The sequence below is a fragment of the Thunnus thynnus genome, chromosome 19, assembly GCF_963924715.1.
Source record: "Thunnus thynnus chromosome 19, fThuThy2.1, whole genome shotgun sequence".
Taxonomy (NCBI): Eukaryota; Metazoa; Chordata; class Actinopteri; order Scombriformes; family Scombridae; genus Thunnus; species Thunnus thynnus.
In genome coordinates this window covers 8,941,436-8,966,698 of record NC_089535.1, presented here as the reverse complement: position 1 = coordinate 8,966,698, position 25,263 = coordinate 8,941,436, and the positions used below count along the sequence as shown (strand labels likewise).

At 41.1% G+C, this 25,263-nt stretch overlaps 1 protein-coding gene across 16 annotated transcripts in view; it reads left to right on the top strand.

The window, feature by feature from the left end:
- Positions 1–22,906, top strand: part of LOC137171244 (disabled homolog 2-interacting protein-like) — a 149,323-nt gene extending 126,417 nt beyond the window's left edge. For 14 of the 16 annotated variants that reach the window (XM_067575130.1, XM_067575129.1, XM_067575127.1 and 11 more), the window contains 10 exons: positions 2,905–3,049; positions 4,252–4,396; positions 4,909–5,145; positions 5,244–5,445; positions 6,915–7,102; positions 8,964–9,870; positions 11,851–11,988; positions 16,935–17,137; positions 17,222–17,309; positions 18,929–22,906. In XM_067575130.1, coding sequence (XP_067431231.1) covers positions 2,905–3,049; positions 4,252–4,396; positions 4,909–5,145; positions 5,244–5,445; positions 6,915–7,102; positions 8,964–9,870; positions 11,851–11,988; positions 16,935–17,137; positions 17,222–17,309; positions 18,929–19,096 — 2,421 coding nt within the window. In that variant the 3' untranslated portion in view covers positions 19,097–22,906. The remainder of the gene's footprint in view (positions 1–2,904; positions 3,050–4,251; positions 4,397–4,908; positions 5,146–5,243; positions 5,446–6,914; positions 7,103–8,963; positions 9,871–11,850; positions 11,989–16,934; positions 17,138–17,221; positions 17,310–18,928) is intronic. The other 2 variants (XM_067575126.1, XM_067575132.1) reach the window with 2 other exon arrangements.
- The last annotated feature ends 2,357 nt before the right edge of the window (positions 22,907–25,263 follow it).

Genomic DNA, 25,263 nt, shown 5'->3' with positions numbered 1-25,263 from the left:
CTGCTGAATGCCTTATTTATAATAAGGCACGAACTCCTTACTGTCCAGCGAGTTCTCGACAAAATACGACTGGGAGATGTCAGATGCATTGTTGAAAATATTCTTTTACCATTGCTGTAATACCTTTGTATCAAGAAACAGCTAAACATCACCTAGACTGTAACGCTGATTTGTCTCATTACCACAAACTCACAAGCTGAAACATACTCAAAAAGCTTCTCTAATGCTGCACTCTGGATTTCATTTAAATATTTATTGATATGCGCATTTGTTCAACTTAAGTTTACTGTATGTGTGTGTGGGGGGGGGGGGGTTGCATGCGCGGAATGTGCGAATGCATTAACCAAAAAGCCTCCTTTCGCTACACATCAGTGGATGATTGGCTCCCCGCGGTGTATCTTTGATTAGCCGGATAACAGGCTCCTGCAGCAGCTATAGAAACCGTCTGAGAGGCTCTGTCGCATTCTTTCCACCTCCTCCTCTCTGTTCTTTAAAGACCACCAGTCTGTCTCTTCTTCCTCTCCTTCTCTATTTCTCTCTGTACATCTGTCACTTGCCTCTCTTCCCTCCCTCACTGCTACGCTGGTTTCCCCTAGTTTAACAAGATGCCAGGGGACTTGCATAAGAGTACACCCAGAAATTTGTTGAAGGGATCTAAACAGGGGGATGATTCATCCCCAGATGGCTCCGTTTCCATCTCTCTCTCTCTCTCTCTCTCTCTCTCTCTCTCTCAGACGTTGGATTTGGGAGCCTTAATGCCTGTCTCCACCAATTATTTCTCTTCACCTGATGGATACTATATATTTCTTATGGATATTACTTTTAAGAGAGTTATTTTATCAAAGATAAGTAAATAAGAGCATTCAATCTAAATAATTCACACTTCCAGCTAAGAAGAAAGATGAAACACATTTTAAGTTTGACGTGTTGTTTTTAAGTGATGGTGACTTTGGTAAAAAACTCGGGTCGTGTAGCTTCCTGGTTATGACGTACAGTACATCCGTATTTTTGTCAGTTGACTTTATTTATTTGCTACTCTCCATTTCCATGAGTGGCAAACAGACTAGCATTTTCTCCGTCTTCATTGACTCACTGCACAGCAAAAGAGGTGCCAGAAATCACCCTTTGAGCATTTGAATGAAAGTGAAGAAAATGTTTGCTGTCATTATATGAAAAAATGAGTCCTGTCACCATTTTTTTTTTTTTTTTTTTTTTTTGCCTATTTCGTGGTAAACATGTGGTTCTTTCTCTGCATACTGAGTTCTAGCTCCAGGATATGTCACATTCAAAGGCATGACATGAATAGAACAATTTTGTTTCACTCCATTTTGTTGTGATGACACAATTCCACTTTGTTCCCATTCGGTGGTCATAAAAATGTGATTTTAAAACCTGTCGCAGCGTGGAAGTGTAGTGAATTGAGACACAGTTTTATTCCATCTCACACTCAGAGCGCAGATGCAACTGATAAAGGTGATTAGTGATACTAGGACTTATCATGGCCCGCTGTGTCAGGAGTTAATGAAAGTGCTTCATTCTGCATGTGACTTATTGAGCCACGCTGCTAACTTTTATAGCCTCCGAAGGAAAGATTAAGATTTTCTAGTTAACATAATGTTATTAAAGCTGTTATAAACAACTGTAATATTAACAAAGGTTTAAATGACTATGTGTATATATGAGAAACCCACAGAGAATTGTCACCCAGCTCCGTAGTTCCTCTCAGTTCTACGTAGCGCTCATCATTTTTGGTTTATGGCTCGCGGCTTATTGTTCGGTTCACTCTCATCGCTCATCAGAGTAGTTTTCTGACGTAAGCAGCAGCTTTCAGTAAAAAAAGTTCTGGAAACCCATTATATGCTACCCGCCCAGCACCACATAGCAGACAGGCTAAGTTAGCAACTAGCTGGTGAAAGTTAGTGGAGACCAAAAACAAACCTATTAGTGGATACTAGATTTTCATCAATCAGGTGGCCAGAAACATGACTGCAAATCTATGTTAATGTTTCTTTGTGTCCGCTGAATGTGCAAATAAGCAACTGTTTCACAAGTTGCCGTATCAACCTCAAAATTTAAAGTTAGTCAGTGTTTAGTTTGCAGTTTGTTTCCACTGCCCCCAAGTGGCCAAAATACAGTTACAGTCGCTGCAGGTTTAAGCTAACATTTTCATTTACGTTCAAGCTAGTTTGTATGCAGGCTTGTGTTCATCACATGTTTCGTTTAGGGGCAGGGATAAATTATGCACATGTGCATTTTTTCATCATTCAATCATTTAGCAGTGATTTTAAGTTATTTAATTGACACCCTCCTTTAACACAACCCCACAAAAGAGACTTGTAACCCCCCAAAGAATCAGGGTCAGGTAAGGAAGTGTTTACTAGATTGACAAACTAGCCAATAGTCATGAACCAACAAACTAAACAGAAGCACTACAGATCTACGGCAACTAAGTACAGTGTGGCAAATGGATAAATAGTGGCCAAGGACTGTAAATATGCTGTGTTAGATTAGTGATTAGGAGCAGGTGTGCAGGCAAGAGACTGATCAGATGATCAGTTACTGTAAGGAGCAAAGCACAGGTGGGGAATACCAGTGTCTGAAATCACAGAAGATCTAAGTAATGTAAACAGATTAAACAGAGGAAGAGGATGAATCACATTACAATAATCAGACCATTATAATCCTCTTGTTACTATATTAACTTCCACCACCAACTCTGGGTTTTTTTTATATCTTTTCATCTGTTTTCCAAATAGCAAAAATCTCCGTTCAAATGCAGCATTCAGTTCACACAATAAAGGAACAGACATCTGTATCCGTTTATTTCTTAAGTGTAGGTAATCACATAGAATTATGGGACTCGCAGTTGACCCTGTTCTTGTCTTGTTTTTATTTTCTCTGCAGGACTTCCTCACAGACTTGATGATGTCAGAGGTGGACCGCTGCGGGGAGAACGAGCACCTCATCTTCAGAGAGAACACATTAGCAACAAAGGCTATTGAGGAATACCTCAAGCTGGTGGGACAGAAGTACCTGCAGGACGCCCTCGGTGAGTGGAGCAGAGGCTATAATCTACCGCTTTTCATCTCAGAAAAGGCTGAAATAGTTTCGGAGAAAAAAAAAAACACGACGTGTCCATACTTGAAGATACTATTTTAATGTATTTCCATTTGTTCTACTGCATGTACCAAGAGCTTTCCTCTGATTTCTGTTTACACCCCATCTAGAAACTGTTTACTTAAGTGTAACATCAGTAAATTAAATGATCAGGAATATTATTCAGGAGTTATTCAAATGGAGTCCCAGATTCAAGAGACAAACAGAAGAAAATGTCTACAGCAAATATGAAAATAAATAGATGAAATACATTTTTGTCCAACTGTGACATGCATTGCAGGAACTCTAAACCACTGACAGTTGTTGAAAACTATTATGAGGTGACTGTTGACCCTCCTAGTCCCGCTCCTACAATGTTAATCCAAGGTTAGATCAAGTGTGTTTGTCTGTCTGCAATTCCAACAATAAGCACTCTGTATGCTCTGTGTGCTTTTCTCCCTGCCCGATTCAGAAACGTACTCAGTGGTAGTTTAATCTACAAACGGCACACATCCTTCTTGGCAGTCATTACCTCTTTCTCTGTTTGCTGCTTATATTAATGCTCGACGTGTGTTTTTTCGCCGTTCTGCGTGTGTCTCTCTTCTTGGCTGTCTTTGCAGACGGAGACACGTTTATGTGATGTTTTGCTGCCTTGTTTCCTTGCATGTCTCTCTCGGGGGTTGCTTCAGAGAAATATTGAGGGCTGGTAAATTATGCATCACCGCACTGGTGGAGCTTCTCTTGTTTGGTGTCAAGCTAAACTATTGAAATCATTGAAATTGCAACTGGGGTAACACAAGGACAGACAAGCCTCACTTGAGACCACCAGAGACAGCACAGACACACTCCTATCCCCGTTTCTATCATTCTGTTTAGAGTGGAATGACAAACAAAGATGGTCACCCTTTACAGGCTTTTACCCAAACGAACAAAAAAGACATGGGATGCTCTGGATCTTTCGGTCGTTGTGTTTATCGTCATAGGTCAAGCTCACTTCCTTTTTTTTGTTGTTTGTGGCTAGGACAATATCAGACCAAAGTCATATCACAATTCCTTTTCCCTGCTGTATTTGTCTCATAGATACACTAAGAAAACTGACATCTACATCCCTTAAAAGCCATTTGTTCCTTAACTTCTTACTTACTTTTTTTTCAGGTGAGTTTATCAAGGCTCTGTATGAGTCAGATGAGAACTGTGAGGTGGATCCGTCCAAATGTTCATCAGGTGACCTGCCAGAACACCAGAGTAACCTGAAGATGTGCTGTGAGCTGGCCTTCTGCAAAATCATCAACTCATACTGGTGAATACTGGAACACAACTCTTTTTTTTTCTGGAGAAATCCGCACACAATAAGTACGGAGTCATAAACGTTTTGCTTTACTCTTAAAGGCGGGTGACTAACGGCACATACTGCACCAGACTTCACAATAAATGATGTCTATTTTGCTTGATTGCATGGACTCCGATATAAATGTGAAGAAAAAATATACAGCATGAAAATGTTGTAATTTACATATCGTCTCCTGGAAACAGGAGACTTTAGCCCTGAAGGATCTTAAAGCAACTCAACCACCAGAGCTCCAAAATGGTCGAATCATCTGTCTTCGAATTATGCTTTGAGAATACATCAATAGGAAGAGGAATTATGCCAAACACACACAAACTGCTTTGACAAAAAAAGGAACAGGGAACACAAGTTGACATACAAGCTATTACGAACCATTTTTGTATACCTACAGTTAAAATCCCATTCATGTGCTGTGAAGTATAGATCGTTTAACAACATCTGTCCTGTCTTTTCATTCTCGATAGCGTTTTTCCACGAGAACTCAAAGAGGTGTTCGCATCATGGCGGCAGGAATGCAGCAACCGAGGTCGACCGGACATCAGCGAGCGTTTGATCAGTGCGTCCTTGTTCCTGCGGTTTCTCTGTCCGGCCATCATGTCCCCGTCACTTTTCAATCTGATGCAGGAATACCCCGATGACCGCACGGCACGTACGCTCACGCTCATCGCTAAAGTCACCCAAAATCTGGCCAACTTCACCAAGTGAGTGGTTTTTTTTGCTTGTTTTTTTTTTATTCCTGTGTTTGAATCAGTTCCTTTTTAGCCAAATAAACCTTTTCTCTGCCCTTGTTCGTCTTCAGATTCGGTAACAAGGAAGAGTACATGTCCTTCATGAACCAGTTCCTGGAGCACGAGTGGACCAATATGCAGCGCTTCTTGCTCGAAATCTCAAACCCAGAGACAATCTCCAACACGGCAGGCTTTGAGGGGTATATCGACCTCGGCAGGGAACTCTCCACCCTGCACTCCCTCCTCTCTGAGGTGGTGTCTCAGATGGATCAGGTACAGACATTTCTGCTGGTAACAATATGTATTTTTGTAATATTGGGTAATGAATATGATGGAATATTTTTAAGGGGATGTAGTGGTACATAAGGGACACTTGCAGCAAGAATAATAGTAGCAAAAAACTATTCAAAACCAGATTTAAGAGACTTTGACCAATTATACTGAGAACTTTAATTCATTTGTTTCCATAAAAAGTATACAGATAAAGAGATAGAGAGAGATAGATAGATGGATGGATAGATGGATATTCTGTAGATCCAACTTGTTCCTGAAGGCCAAAACATCTTGAGGCCCAAACTTCAGGGTTTGAATCGTGCTTAGACTACATTAGGTGATGTTTATCGTACATCAATCAATAATTTATTATTGCGTTACATAAGCAGTGCACAAGGGGAGACCACTGCGAAGCCTCGGAGGCTGGGTGAGGCATATTAATGGATTCAGAAGGACATTTACATTAGCTGTGGTAGCAGATTGGAAGTTGGTAATAATTAGATAAAGGGTAGATCCATGTTCCTTTTTTTATCAACGATAGAGCATGCAGCTCTCAGAAACCTTGTCTTTTCAATAATTCAGAAATTACAGTGACTCAGGTTAAAACTCCAGTCAGTCAGACTGGCCGGCCTATTTCATTATTCAGCATGTTGTCCGAATAAGAGAGATTGTATGGCATAGGGGAAATAACTTAAATAAAAATATATCTAAACCTGAAATTCAACCAAACTACTTCAAACTGCTTGAAACTTAAAGTTGATATGAAGCAATCAATGAAGTTAACTTTATTTACTAAAAGGATTTCCACTCTAATCAACAATTATATAACAAATATGACAAATATAAACATATAAAAGAAAAGACAAACTGCGTTATATGTTTCGTGGCAAGGGCGCCACCATCTTGCAGCACTATAACCTGTGACATCACAGGGTTGGTTGGACTGACCGAATTCCACAGATACAGTGGTAGAGACAGTGAAAGATAGAGACTGGGGAGCCACAGGACAGAAGAAGACAAAGACAAGGACAAAACAGAGAGAGCCCTCCTACGGGCACTGACAGGGTTTGCAGTCAACATAGAGGACAAGATCTTTGAGTCCATTTTACAGGACGGGTGGCAACGCTTTCATAACACTGAACATACAGCAGAGCAGCCAGCAGGTGATTGCTGGTATCATTTTTTCACTGTTGCATCATTATCTCATCAACAATTAATGACACAATAAACCTTGATCACATCGTTTAAGAGACTTCTTGCTGGATTGTGCCCCTGCTGCAGGAAAAGGAGCGCACCCGGTGTCCAACCAACCCTCTTACGTAGGCAATGATGTCACTCCAAAATGGCGGCTTGCTAGCTAGATAGCTAGGTAGAAATTACGAAAACATTGGGGTCATGATTTGGGCAATGCCAGCGCCAAAACATGCACGTTTCATGTCCTTGTTAAATGTTCTCGTTTCTCTCCACAGAGCGCCGCCTCCAAGCTGGGCCCTCTGCCCAGGATCCTGCGGGAAGTGAACACAGCTCTGTCTAACCCGTCCTGTGTCCAGATGACACCCGGACAGTCCTCAGAGCACATGGGCTCGCCTACCGCTGAGGCGAGTTGCAGCATCTCGACCGGCCTGCAGAAGATGGTCATCGACAACGATCTGTCAGGGTAAGAAACAGTTATTATCTCATCTAGTAGAAGCAGTGTGTGAAATATGGTGTCTCAGACCCACTAAACATTTTGTTGGGTTCTCAAAGATGAAGCTAATTATGTTTTTTTTTTTAAACTGAGCAGCACAATAAAGGTCATCTTACAGTGAACAGACAGCTAATGTATAATGTGGCCACAGCTGCTGGCTTGGATATCAGAGCTGCCAGTTATAGCTGTGCAAACTATCTGCTGTTGTGTTCCTCCTGCATATTTGAAAAAAAAAAACTCATTTAAAAGTCCAATAACTAAAATACATATGAGTCCATGTGCAAAATATAACAGAAAGTCCTTGAACAGCACTTATATCACAAAACAAACAAATAACAAACGGGGTTTAAAGATTTGCTTCTTGGCCGCTGTTCTCCGAATGAGATAAACTTTGATTCTTTTGGAACAGCTCACTGGTTTTTAGAAGGTCGGTTACAATTAAATCCCGGAGCCTTTTTCCTCTACAATCTGCTGACATACCTGTGTTTATTTACAGTATTTTTCATCATTTATTTATTCCCTGGTGCTCCGAGTTTTTTTGCCTTTACTGCCTACGCCAGCAGCCGGTTCTTGGCATCTTTAACTACGGGTCTGGAATTGATTTAGAGACTTTATACAAAAACTACACAAGAATCCCCTGTCGTCAAAGGATATTTCACACACTGATTGAATGCATCATTTGTGACGAAGCCAACGATGATACTAGACACCAGTCAGCTCCTCGCGCCGCCTGTTCTGCTCGAGTGTTAAAACGTTTTGTCATGTGAGGCCGTGACACAGCGAGAGCGTCACCCCTGCTTGTTTACATCAGCCAGAGGAAAAAACCTTTCTTTTATTCACCTGTGGATGAATACACACTCAGACAGCAGCTTATCTCACTTATCTCCAGTCCTCTTGCTCACTGGCTCAACCATTGCAAGGTGACACTGAAAGATTGATGAATGTAACGATACTGTGCTTCAGGAAGACCGGTAAATACACCGCTACAAGAGAACAGACGAGATGAGAGAATACTGTACTGGAAGAGGAGACAAGTAGAGAAACAGGAAGCCAGAGAGCCAGACAGCTGATATCATTATGCTCATCAGGAGGCCACGATCAATAGAAGCATAAAGTGATGTCCCTATATGACTTAATGTCAGAGCCTACTCTCTTTATCGCAATAAATTGTCTGTTTATATATTGACGTGCGTGAGGTGTATCCTCATCAGTATGCCATGAGACCGAAACGGCATCCGAATGAGCTCTGCCTTCTCACCTAATTGCTTTTCGTCCGCCGACCGGTGACATGAAAAGTAGGAGAATGAAAAGGAGACAGTACCAAGGTTGGAAAAAAAAAAGAGGGAAGAAATTGAGCAGAATGAAGGGGAGAAAGAAGTTAGTGAGGAAGGGTAATGGAACAGAGGAAGAAGGACACAGAAAAGAGGGAGGAGACGAGCGTGATGTGAATGATAGAGATTATTGGAAGATAAATCACGTCTGTCAAGGTAATCGTCTACTGGCAATAAAGCCTCCATCTGCTGGCAGAAGGGGAAGGAAGAACGGGAAGGTGAGGGGACAAAGCGAACGAGCACAGAAGCCGCACATATTGAAATTTTTCATATTACAAATTTCCAGCAGTACAGTATGTTTGTTTGATCTGTTTGATTGGTCTTCTTTGTTTTTATTGATGTTTTTTAGACTGCCCTTTGGTTCTACGTTAGGTATTTTGTTTCATTCTGATCGAGTGACATATTTTTTGCTATCTGAACCATTTTTTTTTATCTAGATTATCCAGATTTATCCAGATTTATTTTATTTTTGGTCTGTTTCTCTGTGTTTTCTCTCTCAGATTGGTTGACTTCACCAGGTTACCCTCCCCAACCCCAGAAAATAAGGACATATTTTTTGTGACAAGGAGCTCAGGGATCCAGCCTTCCCCAGCACGCAGCTCGAGCTACTCTGAGACCAACGAGCCTGACCTGGGCATGGCCAATGGCAGCAAGAGTCTGTCCATGGTGGACCTCCAGGACCCCCGCAGTCTGGAAAGTGGCCCAGGTCCCAGTACCTCAGACGTCATGGGTGAAGGCCCGGCCCCTGGTGGCGGCTGGTCAGCTAGAGTCCCACAGGGCAACATCCCTGGAGGTCCCACCTTGAGGAGGCCAGGCCAGACCCCCACCACCCCAGGTACAGAAAGCACCCCAGGCCGACCCGCCCAGTTACTAGCCCCCCTGTCCTTCCAGAACCCAGTGTACCAGATGGCCGCTTGCCTGCCCGTGTCCCCTCGTGGAATGACCGACTCAGGCTCCGAATGCCACAGTTCCGTCAGTTCCCATAGCAACAACGAGGACGGACCAGCGGGAGGGAAACACGCCTTCTTGAACCACGGTGGAGGAGGCGGCGGCGGCGGTGGAGGAGGTGGCGGCGGTGGCGGGAGCAGCGGGGACGAGTACACCAGGCGCTCGGGCGAGTTCAACCGCCGACAGCTGTCCCTGACAGAAATGCAGCACCAGCCCACCGTCCCCAGACAGAACAGCGCCGGCCCGCAGCGGAGGATAGACCAACCTCCACCTCAGAGCATCACGCGGGGCCGCACGCCTCCAAACCTGCTCAACAGCGGACCCTACCCCCGGCCGTCCTCCGGCAGCATGATGACATCGTCACCCGACTGGCCGGGCAGCGGGGCTCGGTTACGACAACAGTCCTCCTCCTCCAAAGGTGACAGTCCTGAGACCAAGCAGAGGGCTCAGCACAAACAGGTACGGGACACGTGGAGCATTGACAGTTGCACGCACACACACACGTTTAACTTACAACAACTGAGGACGATAGTGATCAGGACATTAATCAAGACAGTCAGCTATACAGTAGCTGACTCAGTCCGTGTAATCACCGGAAATTACAGTGATAGAAAAAGTTGCAATTACAAAAAACGCCCATTTGTCTCATAGCATGTTGAGAAGGGCTGTGTGGGTGGACTCAGCACAGACACTGCACATTGTGCCCTAATGAACTACAGTTATTGTGCGTGTAATAACAGTAATTTGCATACAGGCAGCTCATCACTTCACCACTGTTTTTACTGGTCAAGTTTAATGGGCTGAGAATGAGGGTGGCGGAGGCACGATTAGCATCTTATTAACTAGTGATATACAGTATGTGCTCACACGTGCGCACAAGGCAACAGAAAAACAGACCGCATGGATACAAACAGATATATCACTGAGTCAGCGTATAGATACGATGTGTGTGTCAGTGTGTGTGGACACAGTGGGAGGTTTCTTTCCCATGCCTTCACCGTCAAGTCTTTCCATTACTGGCAGGTCTTGATTATAGGCTCTAATTAAAAAACACTGGTCAATGGTTGCCCTTGGTGACTGGCTGAAGGGCATCTGCATATTAACCATGATGCCTTGCTCTCTTGCCATTAGATTAACTGGCTAATTAACAGCACCAATCCTTAATTTAATTTGTACATTTAGGGAACTTTAGCTTTGCTGCTTCAACTACTGATAATGAATGTACATTTAAGTTGAGGACTTTAAAGATTTTTACCTCTATGTGATCATAGTTTTAGTTTTTTTTAGACAATCTGTGAGTGTTGTCAGGTCAGATTTAAATTCTACTAGTGCTGCAACTATTGTTGATTTTTTTAAAAATTATCAATTAATTGTTCAGTCTGCAAAATGTCAAAAAGTAATAGGACAACTGTCCATTAATTTCCCAGAGCTCAGAGTAACATCTTCATATATCTTGTTTTGTTCCACCAACAGTCCAAAACCCAAAGATATTCAGTTTATAATGATATAAAACAGAGAACAGCAGAAAATTCTCACATTTGAAAAGCTGGAAATGATTTTAGGTGTTTTTAATCTATTATTAAATTGATTATTTTTATATTTTATTTGCTATTTTTAGCTCGATTATCAACTAATTAATGAATCAAACTCTAAACTCTAAATTCCTTCCCATTGTAATGTGATGTTATGGGTGACGTAGCCCGAGATAAAATCATTTATTAACAGAAAGCAGGATTTTGACCCTAAATTAATGTGAATTCATATCTTAATTCAATCTGTCTGCATTAAAATGAACTTTTTTCTAACAGGTCATCAATTAATTGTCACTAAAAAGGGCTTTGACACCTACGGTCTATTTAAGTTTATACTTTTATTCTGTTTTATTCCGTTTCCTGATTCAAATATTTCAGCCTTTTGAAAAAGCTTTCAATGCAAATGAGCATAAAAACATCCTACGTTTCCTCTCATGTACTATAACAGCCCACAGCCACCCTCTCTACTCATCTGTCCATCCGATAACTGGCAGATATATAAACACACACACGCACCTTACTTCACCTGCCAGTATCTGCCTCCAGGGCTTATAGTAGATACCTTCCTCATGTATGACACTGTACATGTGTCTGTAGGTGTGCGCACGCTCACTCACACGTGTTTAAAATCAGCGCTCGGAGGTGTGTGCTACGGCGTATGTGTGAGCTTGCAGAACAGGAGTGCGTATCCATCCCACCTGCTTTCAATCCAGATGAGTTAGCGCATTTCAAGCTTATTTCTGTTGTTTCTGTGCTGTGATTGCAACCTCCCTCCTCCTCCTCCTCCTCCTCCTCCTCCTCCTCCACTCCCCCCCTCCCCTTCCCCTTCCCCCTCCTCCTCCTCCTCCCCGTCACTTGCACTCAGCTCATGTACGTGTGTGTGTGTGTGTTGTGTTGGTTTTACTAGGCCCCCTCCCCAGTGAACCCCAGTGCGCTGGACCGCACAGCCGCCTGGCTATTGAATATGAATGTGCAGTATTTAGACCATGAGGGGATGGAGCCAGAGTCACTGAGAAACAGAGAGGATCTGACTCAGGTGGAGAAGGTAACCTGCCTCCTCATCCAACCTTTGACTTCTACCAACCCTCCTTTTTCACAAACCACCTCAACCTTCAGCCCTTCGCCCACTTAACTGTCCTTCCTCTCCTCTTCCTCTCATTAGCTCCCTCATATACCTCCCTCAAAACACCCCTTCTACACTTAATTATCTGCTGTATCTATCCCCCCCCCCCCCACTTCGCCCTCGCCTTTCCTCTAAGCCTGAGGTCTGTTAGACATACCCAAATTATCACTTAAAGCCATAATATGAGCGTTTATATCATTAAACTGAAGTTAATAGGATGCATTGTACAACAGTCTGGCACCGCATGTGACCCTATAATGCGTCAATCTCCCCGTTTTTGTGAAATTGGCTTTTCGCCGGCGTTCAGGCTGTTTATCGGTTCTGATTCACAACCAACAGTGAGAGCTTTTGTTGCAGCTGTCAACTTCAGGGAAGTCATAGCAACAGCAGTAATGGCAGAAAGCGGTTATTACAGGCAAAATAATTATGAGGCTAAATATAACCAGAAGAGAACATCAGCATGTGCCAGTAGCGAAAATACGACCACATCTAATGGTTTCTAATATACTTCCTGTCTCAGGACAACATTCTGTGTATCGTAGGATGAGCTAATCTAAAGCAGGTGATGGAAAACAATTTGATACTTCTACAATAATGGATATTATAGTTTCATTTAAAAAAAAAACAAACCTCCCTCCACCTCAGGAACGCCACACACCCCTCACTACTTTACTCCCTCTTTCTTACCATCTGTGGAATGAACTTAATAGCCAAAAGCAGGTGTGTGAATGTGTACGTGTGTGTGTGTATGCACATGCAGTACATTCACACAGACGTGTTTGAGCTTTGTGTGCGTTTGCATCTCTGTGAGAAACAGAGAGACAGAAAGAAGCTTTTTTTTTCTGCTGCTTCCTCTGCCTACGTTCCCGCTCGCTTCTCTTCTCAGCAACCTTTACAACCATTCACCCCTCAGCTTCGCTTCTACGCTTTTGATTGGCTGCCATATGCTCCCCCTTTTTTCTTTTTTTTTCTTTCTTTTTTTTTTTTTTCTCCATCCATAATGAATACAAACCTGTCATCCTAATATAGCTCATACTTTATGGAAGCCAGAAGCCCAGGCAGGGAGAGCAACCAAAGAAGGCAATAACTTCAGTCTAACAAAGAAGCCGCAGCAACCTTAAAATACCAGAGCAACGACAAGAAAATCCTCCACAGCAGCTTAGACTCATGCTCCTGCTGATGGTCCATAGTTTGGTCAAATTCATTTGCATATACAGATATAAGATATACATTCAAGAATAATACAGATGAACAAAAGAACTATAGTTTCAACATTTCAGTCAAAGAAACTAACCTCAAGGAAGTGAACATTCATAGAAAATGGTAAGATTTTGCAGAGACGGCTCTGCTATTTGAAGAAGTTTCTCAAACAATCCGAGCAGCAACGAGAATTTTTCTGGGAGAATTTATCCCCGAAAAACAAGCACATGCATGAATATTAAATCTTAGATAAATCAACAATACCAAAACACATAAGAAGGAGATTGTGAGAAGCTTATGGTTATAATGAATCACTAGTTAACTCACGCTATCGATCGATAAATAAAGCAACATAAAACATTTACACAAAGTCTTTAGTCGCTTAATTGCATCATTTATTAGCACATGTGAAACTAGTGAACGAAGCAAATTAGTTCAAAAATACATGTCTAACTTTATTGAAAAATAAATGTAGTTTGATGTGGAAGGATCTGTTGGACTGCAGCAGATCTTTTTTCTGTGCATATTTGATATTTGAGCCTAATTATCCATGATGCAGAGGACGGATGGTGCTGTCTCTTGATAATCGTGTCAGGATCGTTTGAAATAAAATCTACTTACTCCATGATGTTCTCATCAAATGTAATACAGCAGGGACGGAGCTGCATCTGTGCAGATGACCTTTATCCTCCATTCTCTTTTGTATACAACATTTATATTCTTTAGTCGCTTGAATTTCAAATACACATCTGCAACAAACAACTGTAACACTGAAAAACAATGAAATGGCACACTGTTTATCATCTAATGTATACAGATATATGATCGTTGACACTGTACAAGGTCAAAATACTCAAAAATAAAGACACAATTTTATATTTCAGCAAAACTTTCCTCACCAACATCTGATTAATTGGAGTTTTTCTTTCAAACGATGCAGAGAGAAAAGGTTCCTCTGATTGGGATCAGATGTTAAAGATAGAAAAGAAGGTTGCAGGTAAGAGAAAAGAGCGTAAAGAAAGATGTCGCTGGTTACCGAGCAGAGTCGCTGAGTCGCGCGTTCGAGGGAGATCGCTGCAGGGACTGAGAGGCAGGACAAAGAGAGCTATAGATACAGTAGATGTCATTCACTCTCAGGGGACGTAATGACAAGAGCAGGGGGGGATATTAGAGATGGAGAAAGGATCGAGGAGGCCAATAAGATAAATCTTTTTGAGGTCACTTCCTCCTGGGAAGAGAGGGATGATGGGAAAAATGTCCCAGTGGTAGGCGGGAGAGTGATGCGGGAAAAATAAGAGAAGGTGACGAGGAGAGATAAATGATCTCAGCAGCATCCTCACAGTGTGTAATTGAATCTCTGATCATTCAGGATGCTCTGATAGTTTGTCTTTCACATTGTTCTCCATCAATTACTGCTGAGTAATGATCTGGAGTTTGTTCAGATGTAATATGCAGATAAACTTGCCGTATTACTTTCACCATGACAACAAAATACTTGCTCAGGTTCTCATTTATTTTATATTTTATATGTTATTATGACATATTGTCTTGTTATTACTATTCAAATTACATCCCAATTTGTAACGAGAAACATTTCTAGTCATCACTTGTTATAACATGAAACTTTTCTGTTATTACACAAAACAAGCAAATCTCTAATTTATCCTTAAAATAAGAAACTCTACTCGTTATAACCTGATAAGTTTGAGAAAAAGCGCCTAAAAAGACACTCGGGTGTATTATAATCGTGAGCTGTTACCGTGTGCACAGTCGGGTTAAACCTGCGATTGAGTGAAAATGAGCTGCTAACAGCCTGCGCGGTGATGCAGTTGTTACCTGACAAGTACAGACATCTGTTACCTTTCAGTCGCTGCTCCTGACAGCGCCAGCAATAAGCACAAGGCCAGATGACATTAGAAAAGATGGCGTGCTTAAAATGTGCGTTCAGTTCACGGCCTCTCATAAATACCAAAGGCCGATATCCCATCGTCTGTCTGTCAGCAGTCCTGAACACATTCTCTACCTCTCTCATTCCCTCCAAGTACAGTTTTACATACAGTTTTTAATCTGGACAAAAATATATGTATGATAACCACACCTTGACTCTAAAAACTGTGAGTATGATTATCTGTCTGTATGCATCAGCCTCGTGATAGACTGGTGACCTGTTCAACACGTAGATAGATGAAGGATGGACAGACGAACGATAACCTCAACGTGTCTCATCACAAGCATGAAATAAGACTTAATCGAACCGTACAGCCAGTCGTTATTAAATTATAAAGCCAGTGAAGGCTAAATAAACCTCTTGTCTTCAGGCGGGAAGTGGATCTTGTTTGTCTTTTTGTGTGTGTGTGTGTGTGTGTGTGTGTTATAACAACATACCGAGTTATAAGGTGAAAAGTTTCCTGTTTGAATGAGATAAATTGGAATGTTGTTATAATGAGAAACAAGATTTATCGACTTTGTGTAATAACATGAACATTTTGTGATATAACCACATTAAATTATACGTTGTTACAACAAGAATTTCTGATTAAAATGGAATAATTCATATAAAATTGTCATAAACATGAAAAGAATCTCATTAAAATCAGACTTTCCTCAGGTACGGTATAACAATTCCTTTTTTTGTCATAGTGTGCAGCCGTCATTTTTAGTTTATTCTGGTGACTTCTTTTGGTCAACTTGTTCTGTGACAGGATCAAGTGGAAAAAAAACATTATCAGGAGACAAAGTAAGAATGAAGCCTGATGGGATTTAACAGGTTTCCCTAAATCCACGATTGACTACAGACTACGATTGACATTTAGTTAAACCGTTGACTAAAGACAACGGGTTAACTAAATCAAGCAAATTGGTCGAATCAAACCTGAAGTTTTATCACTTCTTCCTTAATCACTGTCAGGTCGTCCTGTCTGTGATGTCACTCTCACTGGTCTTCCAGTGACACGCTGACTGACCACAGTATCCTTCGGAGTTACAGGGAATGTGTTGTTTTCTATCCAGAAGGGATTTGATTCCTACAATCGTTTTTTCTCCTCGCCTGAAAGAAACTCCAGGAAGAGATTTTCAGGGCTTATTTCACAGGCTATACTCCTACTTCACAGGTTGCATCCCACCCTTCTCACCCCCCCTCCTTTTGTTTCGTTCAGTCTAACTGTCCTCTTTTTCACTATCTGTTTTGTTTTGGTTTTTTTGCCAGTTTAACTTCTCAACAGGTCAGAAAGTCTTTGTTTCAAAGGGGAAAACAGCTGAATTTGATACTGTTTTTTTTTTTTGATTTATTGAGACCTGAAAGATTTTCTAGTAATGATGAAAGCTTATCAATATCAGTAGAAGTATTGCCTGATTGGAGGGAAAATTATATTGAGTTTAAAAGGCAAAAAAAAAAATGTGAGGAAAGTTTTGCAGCGATACAGGTTCAGTATAAAAGTGTTTTAATGAAAGTGGCTCGTAATTGAACCGTGTGATTTCCTGAGATCCGAAAAAGAAATTGTACTCTCAGGTCTGACTGAGAGACTCCTTTTTTTTGTTCTTGTCAGCTTTGTAACGAAGAAGAGGAGCCCGCCGATAGGGCTGATGATGACGATGATGATCATCATTACGATAACGACTGAGGCGATGATGATAATCTCTTCCTCTCTCTCTGCTTCTTCTTTGTTCAGTACCAGCAGGAGATCGCGGTGCTGCAGGAGAAGCTGCGGGCGTCGGTGCAGAAGCTGGAGGAGTACGAGGCCCGTCTGAAGGGTCAGGACGAGCAAGCCCAGAAGGTTCTGATGGAGTACCAGGCCAGGCTGGAGGAGTCTGAGGAGCGCCTGCGCAGACAGCAGGACGACAAGGACCTCCAGATGAAGGGCATCATCAGCAGGTAGGAAGAGGAAGACGCTGTTCTGTTGACATGCAGCTTTGTGCTTCTATTACTTAGACTTCATCCTCTTCTTTACATTTCCAGGTTAATGTCAGTGGAAGAGGAGCTGAAGAAGGATCACTCAGACATGCAGGCGGTGGTGGACTCTAAACAGAAGATCATCGACGCACAGGTCAGTTTAGGCTTTGGCAATATGTTGACTGACAGGAAAATCCAAGCGCCCGCTAGTCACAGGTTGCATCTAATTTTGTCAGTACTTTCTGTCTGTGTTTTTCACATTTGTATGTGCTGTCACTTTTGTTTTCTGCTTGAGGAGACAAAGGGTCACTGAAATACAAAGAGATGTTTAATTCATAGCTGTCTCAGCACTGGCGTTGACAAGCTTGAATGGCTGAGCAGAACATCCCCCCCCCCCCCTCTCTCTCTCTCTTATAAAACAGAGATTTATACATTTATCTTTTCTGCCAATATGTAGCTCCTCTATAATCCATAGTGGTTCCTATTCATATAAAACCATGTTTAAAATCCTTCTTAGAAAACAAGGAAAATGTTGCTGGAATCCTGAATATTGATTGTTGGGAATATAATATTAAACTAACCAGAGAGTGATTGTGTGGGAAGAAGTGTTGCCATAAAGGATTAAACGCTGCTGTGCGTGTTTGTTACAGTCGTCTCTGGATACTGTTTCATGTATACTCTTGAAAAAGTGTGCATTATACATATATATATAAGCAAACACACACAGTGAAGCACATATGTGCATCTTTGGAGATTAATTATTAGTGGTTTTACAACAGAACAGGAAAGAAAAATACAACATGGCATTTACACAAAGCCAGACGCGAACATGCATAGGTAATTAATCTCCTTCACGCTCCAAGTAATGAGACTTTGCATCTGTAAACAAACACGCCGCAGTAAGGCAATAAGTTGTCTTCCACAGTAAACAGACAGAATGAAAATGAAAAGCTCATTACAAAGACATTGAGGGAAGCTCGCTCCCGCGGTTCAGCTCCGCCGCCATTATACAACTGATATAAAGGCTTTTATGCAAGAAGCACTCATTCAAACAGATCCATTCTTAAGTGGCACGAGTGATTGAAAAGAATTCACTGATTTTACTTAAAATTTTCTCTTAGGTACAAATGAAATTTATGAGTAGTGCAGACCTGTTGTCATGAACGCCTGAAGACATTTGTAGTTTAAATGTGTGAATAAAATCAAGTAAAATAAAAGTTAAAACCGGATATAAAATTGCCAGTATACTAAGAGTTTCTTTGTCAAGATTTTATGGTTTTATTGGTATATTTTAGCAACTACAGTTTGAAAGTATCTTATGCCGCAGCTGCCTCAAGGTCTTAATGCAGGTCGTGACCATAGTCGTGTCCCTTTGGTCACCTCCAGTATTAGTCATGGACCACTTTCCTTCAGAAAAACAACTTCCTTTCTGTGCCATTTCTGTGGCTGTGCAACATTGACAGCTGTAATAACATTTTCTAATTCTTTCAGTTCCCCTTTTGCTTCTACTGACACTGTTGTCCCCTGCTGATTCCTCACAGCAGGACTTGAAGCTCAGCACTGTGAAGTTTACTTTTTACTTTTTCGGTGACATTTTTTCTGAATGAAACAAAAGAAGAAATCCGAGGATGTTGAAGCAAAAGATCAAATCTTTGCAAACATGCACCCACCCATGAACGAGATGCATTCATCTTGTTGAAATGAGCTATATATATGACATGTTTTTGTTTGTTAAGACTGTCTCTCTGACTGTATTTATACGTGTGTGTGCAGGAGAAGCGCATAGCATCGTTGGATGCGGCCAACGCCCGCCTGATGAGCGCGCTAACCCAGCTGAAGGAGCGCTACAGCATGCAGACCCGCAACGGCATCTCCCCCACCAACCCCACCAAACTGCAGATTACTGAGAACGGAGAGTTTAGGAACAGCAGCAACTGCTAGACAGACTGGCATCTGCCCACGAGTGAGTGTCGCGTGCCTGCGTGTGTACAGTTAATAAACGAGAGGACGTCTATACGTGCATGCACGGATGCATGCCAGTTTTGAAAGACCGCCAAGATGTGTGCGAGTGCGCGTGTGCGTGTGTGTGTGTGTGTTTTTAAAAGCGGACAGTACTTTTTTTGGAAGACATTTCCACTTTTTGGACACAGTGTGGGAGTCAGGACCTCGCTCTGATTGGGGGGTTAGCCAGCCAAAAAGAGGTGGGATCTGGCGTGACAGACAGATCACCAAGAGAACAAGATCACCAGACGGCCTTCATCACGAGGGCGACGGCCAGAGGAGGCGGTGCAGAGCTTGTACATACGAAACTCAAAGCTGTCCATCAGTCAAACACTTTGCCAGTGGATGTATGCAGTCGCTGGGACAATTCAAGACCCTGCCTACGCCCGGGACGAACCACTATATAACCACACACAGCGACGACCGCCAGACAACGGTCGCCCTAGCAACCCTCCTCTCCTCGTCTCTCTCTCTCTCTCTCTCTCTCTCTCTCTCTCTCTTTCTCTTTATTCTTCTTCCTCTTGACGACCAAGTGGACCCACTTAATAACAATAACACACATTGAGGATTATCACTTTAGTTGTCTGGAGAGGATTCATTTCTAGTGCTTTATTTGAAAATCATTGTTTATAAAGAACCAAATAGGAGCTAAAAGAAAAAAAGATATTTTTAGTCCAAAACAATCTTCTCTATTTCCCTTTTCACTCCTCGGGTGTGTTCCTGAACGTCCCACTCCCCCCCCCACCCCCCTCCTCCCCCCCTTTGCTTCCCCCCTCCATACCTATGTAGTGCACTTTGTGAAAAGCTATTGGTACATGAAACGCCTTAAGTAAGGAACACACCTCGACTTTCTCCCCTGTTTCTGCAAAAAAAAAAAAAAAAAAAAGGCACAACTTATACTGTGGATTTGTAAAGGATACAAAAATAAAATTGTACACACTTAAATGTATTATGAAAACTAAAGTAAATGAATTCTATGTGATACTATATTAATGAAATTTAATATAGATGTATGCATTTCTTGTTTGTTTTTTTTTCTTCTATAGAATATACACACATATACCTATATTTGATAATCTCAAATATAAAAGCAGCCCTTTATTTAGGAGTGAGATCTAGTTTTATTTTCTCTGACGATGAAAGACTGTAGTGTGTAGCTTGCTTTAGAGCCCTGGAGGAAGAGACCACACCAGAGCAGTGATCAGCACCATCGCCTCAGCCAATCCATCAAAAAAAAACAAAAAAACTCCCAAGACGTTTAACCCTTTACATACAGTAAGCGCTACATGTAAGAGTAATTTCTGTAACAGTAGTTCAAACACCTCCGGCATAGCTTGCACAACTTGCACCGTCAAGTGATCGGTTCTTCTCCTGGTGCTCGTCACTGCTCCGAAAGACAGATCAGTTAAACCCAGATGTAGATTTTTCGGTTGGCTCATGAGTTATATATATATATATATACGTGTGTGTGTGGTCTTCTTGCTCTAGTAGCACAAGAGCTATTGAGAGAGACGTGTTTTGGACGCACTCGCTCATAGTATACACTGGACTGGTGAGCCATTGTGCTAATGGCCTCCTTAGTTACAACATATTTCTCTTTTAACTGCTTTGTTTGTCAGTGGTAATGAAGTATGCTGCATCCAAACTGTGACTCTGTTAACCTTAGTGGCATCATCTCTCTTCTCATCTCCTGTCTTTGTCTCTTTTTCTTACCCCCACCCACCCACTCCACCCCCACCCAACCCTCCACCCGGTTCTTCTGAATGTGAAGATGCTAACTCACAGTCGGTCTTAAAGAGGTCCTTCAAATCGTTCCTGTCATCGCTCTCAGATCCCATAGTTCCATCTCAGCATCTGTATTTTGTATATTTTTGTATTCATTTTTCTTACCTGTAACAGACTATAGTGTGAGGCTCTGCATGCTTCATCCTTGCTCTAGAACCAATGATAGCATTGGTATCACTATTTGTTTTCTTTTGTTGCCAATTGGAAGGTGGTGATGATGATGATGATGATGATGATAATGATGATGATGTTGATGAATGGCTTGCTGCAGACATATACAGTAAATATATATGATAACTGAGTGTATCAAGAGGCTGGACAGCCTGGGAAAGTGTAAATAAAATGCTCACACTATTTTTACCTAATGTTAACAAGAGCTTTTTGTAAATGTATCTTGTGCTCAAACTCTGCTGTATCATTATGGATATTGTAAATACAAAATAGCTCAGTCGGTCACCTGTCCTCACTGGGTAGAACTATACAATTAAATTAACCTTTCAGTGTTCTCCCTGTTAAAGCTATTGTTTTTTATTGTATTTAGAGTGTAATATCACTAGCCAAAAAAAAAGCTGACTAGGTAAGTAGGAGTTTGACTCTTGGGAAGTCGTGGAGGACGCCTCGTTGGTTTCAGGCCAAGCAGTCCAGTCTCGATGAGATTCGCAAGCACAATCCTGTATTTCTCATCAGTCTAGCTCGAAGCACTTTTATGTTCAGTGGTTGGTGTTTATAAGTAGCTTTTCTTTTTTTTTTTTTTTCTTTTTTTTCTTTTGAGCACGAAACCTGTTTGAGATGTTTAAAAACTTGGTTAAGTTAAAGTTAAAAACCGAAAGAAAGGGATTTTGGTATGATTAGCTCATTCACAAACCGCTATATCAGTGCAAACACAACTATTTAGCTTTTTTTTTCTGTTTAAATAGAAAAGAACAGCCTCAAACTGAAGATACGGGACTTTTCTCCTCATCATATCTTATCAGGCATTCAGTGCCAAAACAATATTGTACAACTGCAGTTTAAAATGAGACTGTGTAACTTTTAACAGAAGGAAAAAAACACATTTTGCCTCTCATGAATAAAAAGTTGAATTCAAAAGCAATAAAACGCAATTCACACACTGTCATGACCACTAGCATTTGGTGGCTATTAGCAATTTTTAGAGAGATTTTGCTGTATAAGGCACAATACTGATAAAGTTCAGACTTATTTGTGTTACTGTTACAATAGCTTAGCATTTTTCAGCTAAACAGTCGAAGGTTTGACCGCTACAGCCTTGTTTGGTCTATTATAAACAGTAGCTTTTGGTAGCTAAGGTTAGCTAATGTTACCTAATTTTAGGTTTGCTGTATAATGCTCATGATTCAAAGCACTGACTTTTCTCCACTTGCTACTGTCACAATAGCTTAGCATTTTAGCCAAATTCTTAGCTAAATGCCAAACAATTGTTGAGCTAAATGCTAAACTGCTCATTAGCATGACAGCGGTTTAGCATTTAGCAGTGGTCGATATTCAGCAAAAGTTACACAGTCTCACTTTAAACTGTAGTGTACAATAATAACTGATAAAAGGCTGTCACATATATATCGCTACACATATTGGTTTCTAATTTAAGTACTCAGCTATCAGTTCTTTTAGCCCATCCGTGTTCCCACCTCTGATCTAATTTTATTGAGTTTACGGAGTCAAAAAACCATGAGCTCACTCCTCACACAGTTAAGCCAGTCCGTCAGAAAGATCAATCAAAAATATAAAGCTATAAATAAAGTAAAAGATGTTGTATGTTTTCTATTATCTTGTAGAAAATACTTTTGTAAGTATGTTGAAAGTATAAAGTATTTGCTGGATTCTGCTTCCTTTGACGACAGTGACAAAACAATAATGTACAGAGGAATTTGTGTTGACAAACTGTGGCTGTGCAATTTATGTACATTTGCAACTAGACCTATTAAAGTTTTATTTAGCTATTTTAAACCTTTTGCCCCTTGTGTGTCTGTCTCTCATAGCCTTTTGCGTATTGTTCTTTGTGACGATTTGTTATTATGAAATGTAGATGAACTTTAATTTGAGTGCATGTGAGATGAATTGCATTCATTACATACTCAAGCAGTCCTAGATAGATTACAAGCAGCTAGAATGAACATATGCTCAGACTCGGGGTCCAAAGGAGGGTATGTATGATGGAGGGATGTGAAAGACTGATGCCTACTTCTCAGCAAGCCTGACCTACATACTGCCTGATTGTTATTCCCTGCAGTGGGTATGAGAAAGCCTGAAATGGCCTTCACAACAGAAATGGAGAGGATTTTCTAGCAAAATGTCTCCCCAATAGCTGTAGGAGTAACATTGAGCTCAAAGTTTCATAAAAATGCATCACACTGCTTCTAAGTGTAGCTCAAAAGCAAGAGATATGCAGTATGAAACTCTTAAAAATGATTATATGTGATAGTAAAGGGGAAAGTGGACCTCATTAACAGCAGATCTCGTCATGTGTGTTTTAAAGGAAGCTCCTGCTGTTAATTGCTCCCTGAGAGGCTCACTTATTTACTTGGCCAAGTAGAACAGGCTCCCCGAGGCACAGACATGCATTTAGAACATCAAGCTAATAAAACAAGTTACCAGTCCTACCACTCTCCAACGCTCCCCCTGTATGGCTCGAAGGTATCAAAGGCGAGGAGACATAGCCACATATTAAGGCCACTTGTTGATGGAAAGACGGTTTCTCGCCAAGAGCAGTGCAACAGCCAAGAAGTGTGCACTTATATTCCACTTCAAAACATCTCCAAATGGAAAAACCAAATCAGAGATGTGTGCTTTGAATATCTATTTTATACTAAACTAAATATTGTTAAAACCAAGGAAAATGAGCCACAGTGGGATGTGCAGATGATGCAAAAAAATGCACATAAAGCTGGTGAATGGATACACATGCACTAAATGGTATTTGCTCAATGCACCTTTCTTAAAAGACTAATCTGTTTTGTTACTTAATTAAGTTTATATTGAATGAATAAATTCCATATTTATCTTATTGTCAACAAATGTTAGTCCGACTCTAAGTACTTTTTTTGGCCACTTGGGGGCAGTTCAACAAGCTGTAAACACAACACTGACATATTATCAACTTCTAAAGTTTAAATGGTGAACATGTTGGTGAACGGTTGCTTTTTCACACATCGAGCAGACACGGAGCGACTTTAGTATTCATTCGGAGTCGTCAGTTATTACACCTGATGAAGGTATGTCCCCTTTGTCATTGTCAATTAACCTGCTGATCATTTTCTTAATTAATAGACTAATTGTTCACTCTACAAAATGTCAGAATATAGTGAAAAACATTCATCTGCACGTTCCCAGAGCCTGAGATGACATCTTCTTGAAGACACCCAAGGGGTCACTTATTGAAATAGTTTCTAATTACCTTTCTATTCTAAATTCTTACTTATAAGTGAATTGGTGCGAGTCTAGTTCACTCTCTTTCTAGCTCCTGTTTGGTCTCCACTCACTGCTGAGGAAATATTTAGCTGTTAGTGGCTCTGTCTGTTGTTTGGTGCTGGGTAGGTAGTGTATACTGGGGATATATAAGCTTTTTTTTTTTGCTTTTTTGCTAATAAAACCAAAACAATAAGCTAGAAGTTGCTAAAACCAGACTTGAGAGGAACTGAAAAGTCTGATGATAGTTTTCTATGTTTGTCCCTTTCACATTACACAATCTTTTAATTTAATTTTGTATAAAAAATACTGACTAGAACAGCTTTAAAAATGTCCCACAAATATAAAGTTCCACCTTTTTTGGGAAAGGCAAATCTCCAAAGACAGATGGGAACTGCAGGTTTCAGCAAACTTTAGTCAAACAGGACTGAAATAATGATTTTGTTGGGGACTGTTGTCAGCTGTGGATTTGGTGCTCTTGTGACTATTTCCAGCAGCAGGCTGGTTTATGTTGGATTGAATCAAAATTAACTACAGCGCCCATGTTCATTGTAATGAAGGAACATGAAACTCAGTGCAACAGTGTGACTCACCGCTGGGCAACAAAACAAAAGTATGAAAACTTAAGACACTGGAGATACAGCATCAACTGGCACAGAGCATCTGCAACAGAAGGTCGAGAAAACATTGGCAGATGGTTGAGCTGTGAAGCATTTCGAAGGTCTTAAAACATGTAGAAAAAGAGCCATTTCAGGCTATTAGCCTGTTCAAGACAGACATTATACAGTTCCCGCAATTCTGTGTTATTTTCTCAGAAATAGCAGTAGTCGGAAGAGTAATCTCCAAATACGCGACAGCTAATTTTGAGGGCATTTCACAGACACAGTGATGCAATTTTA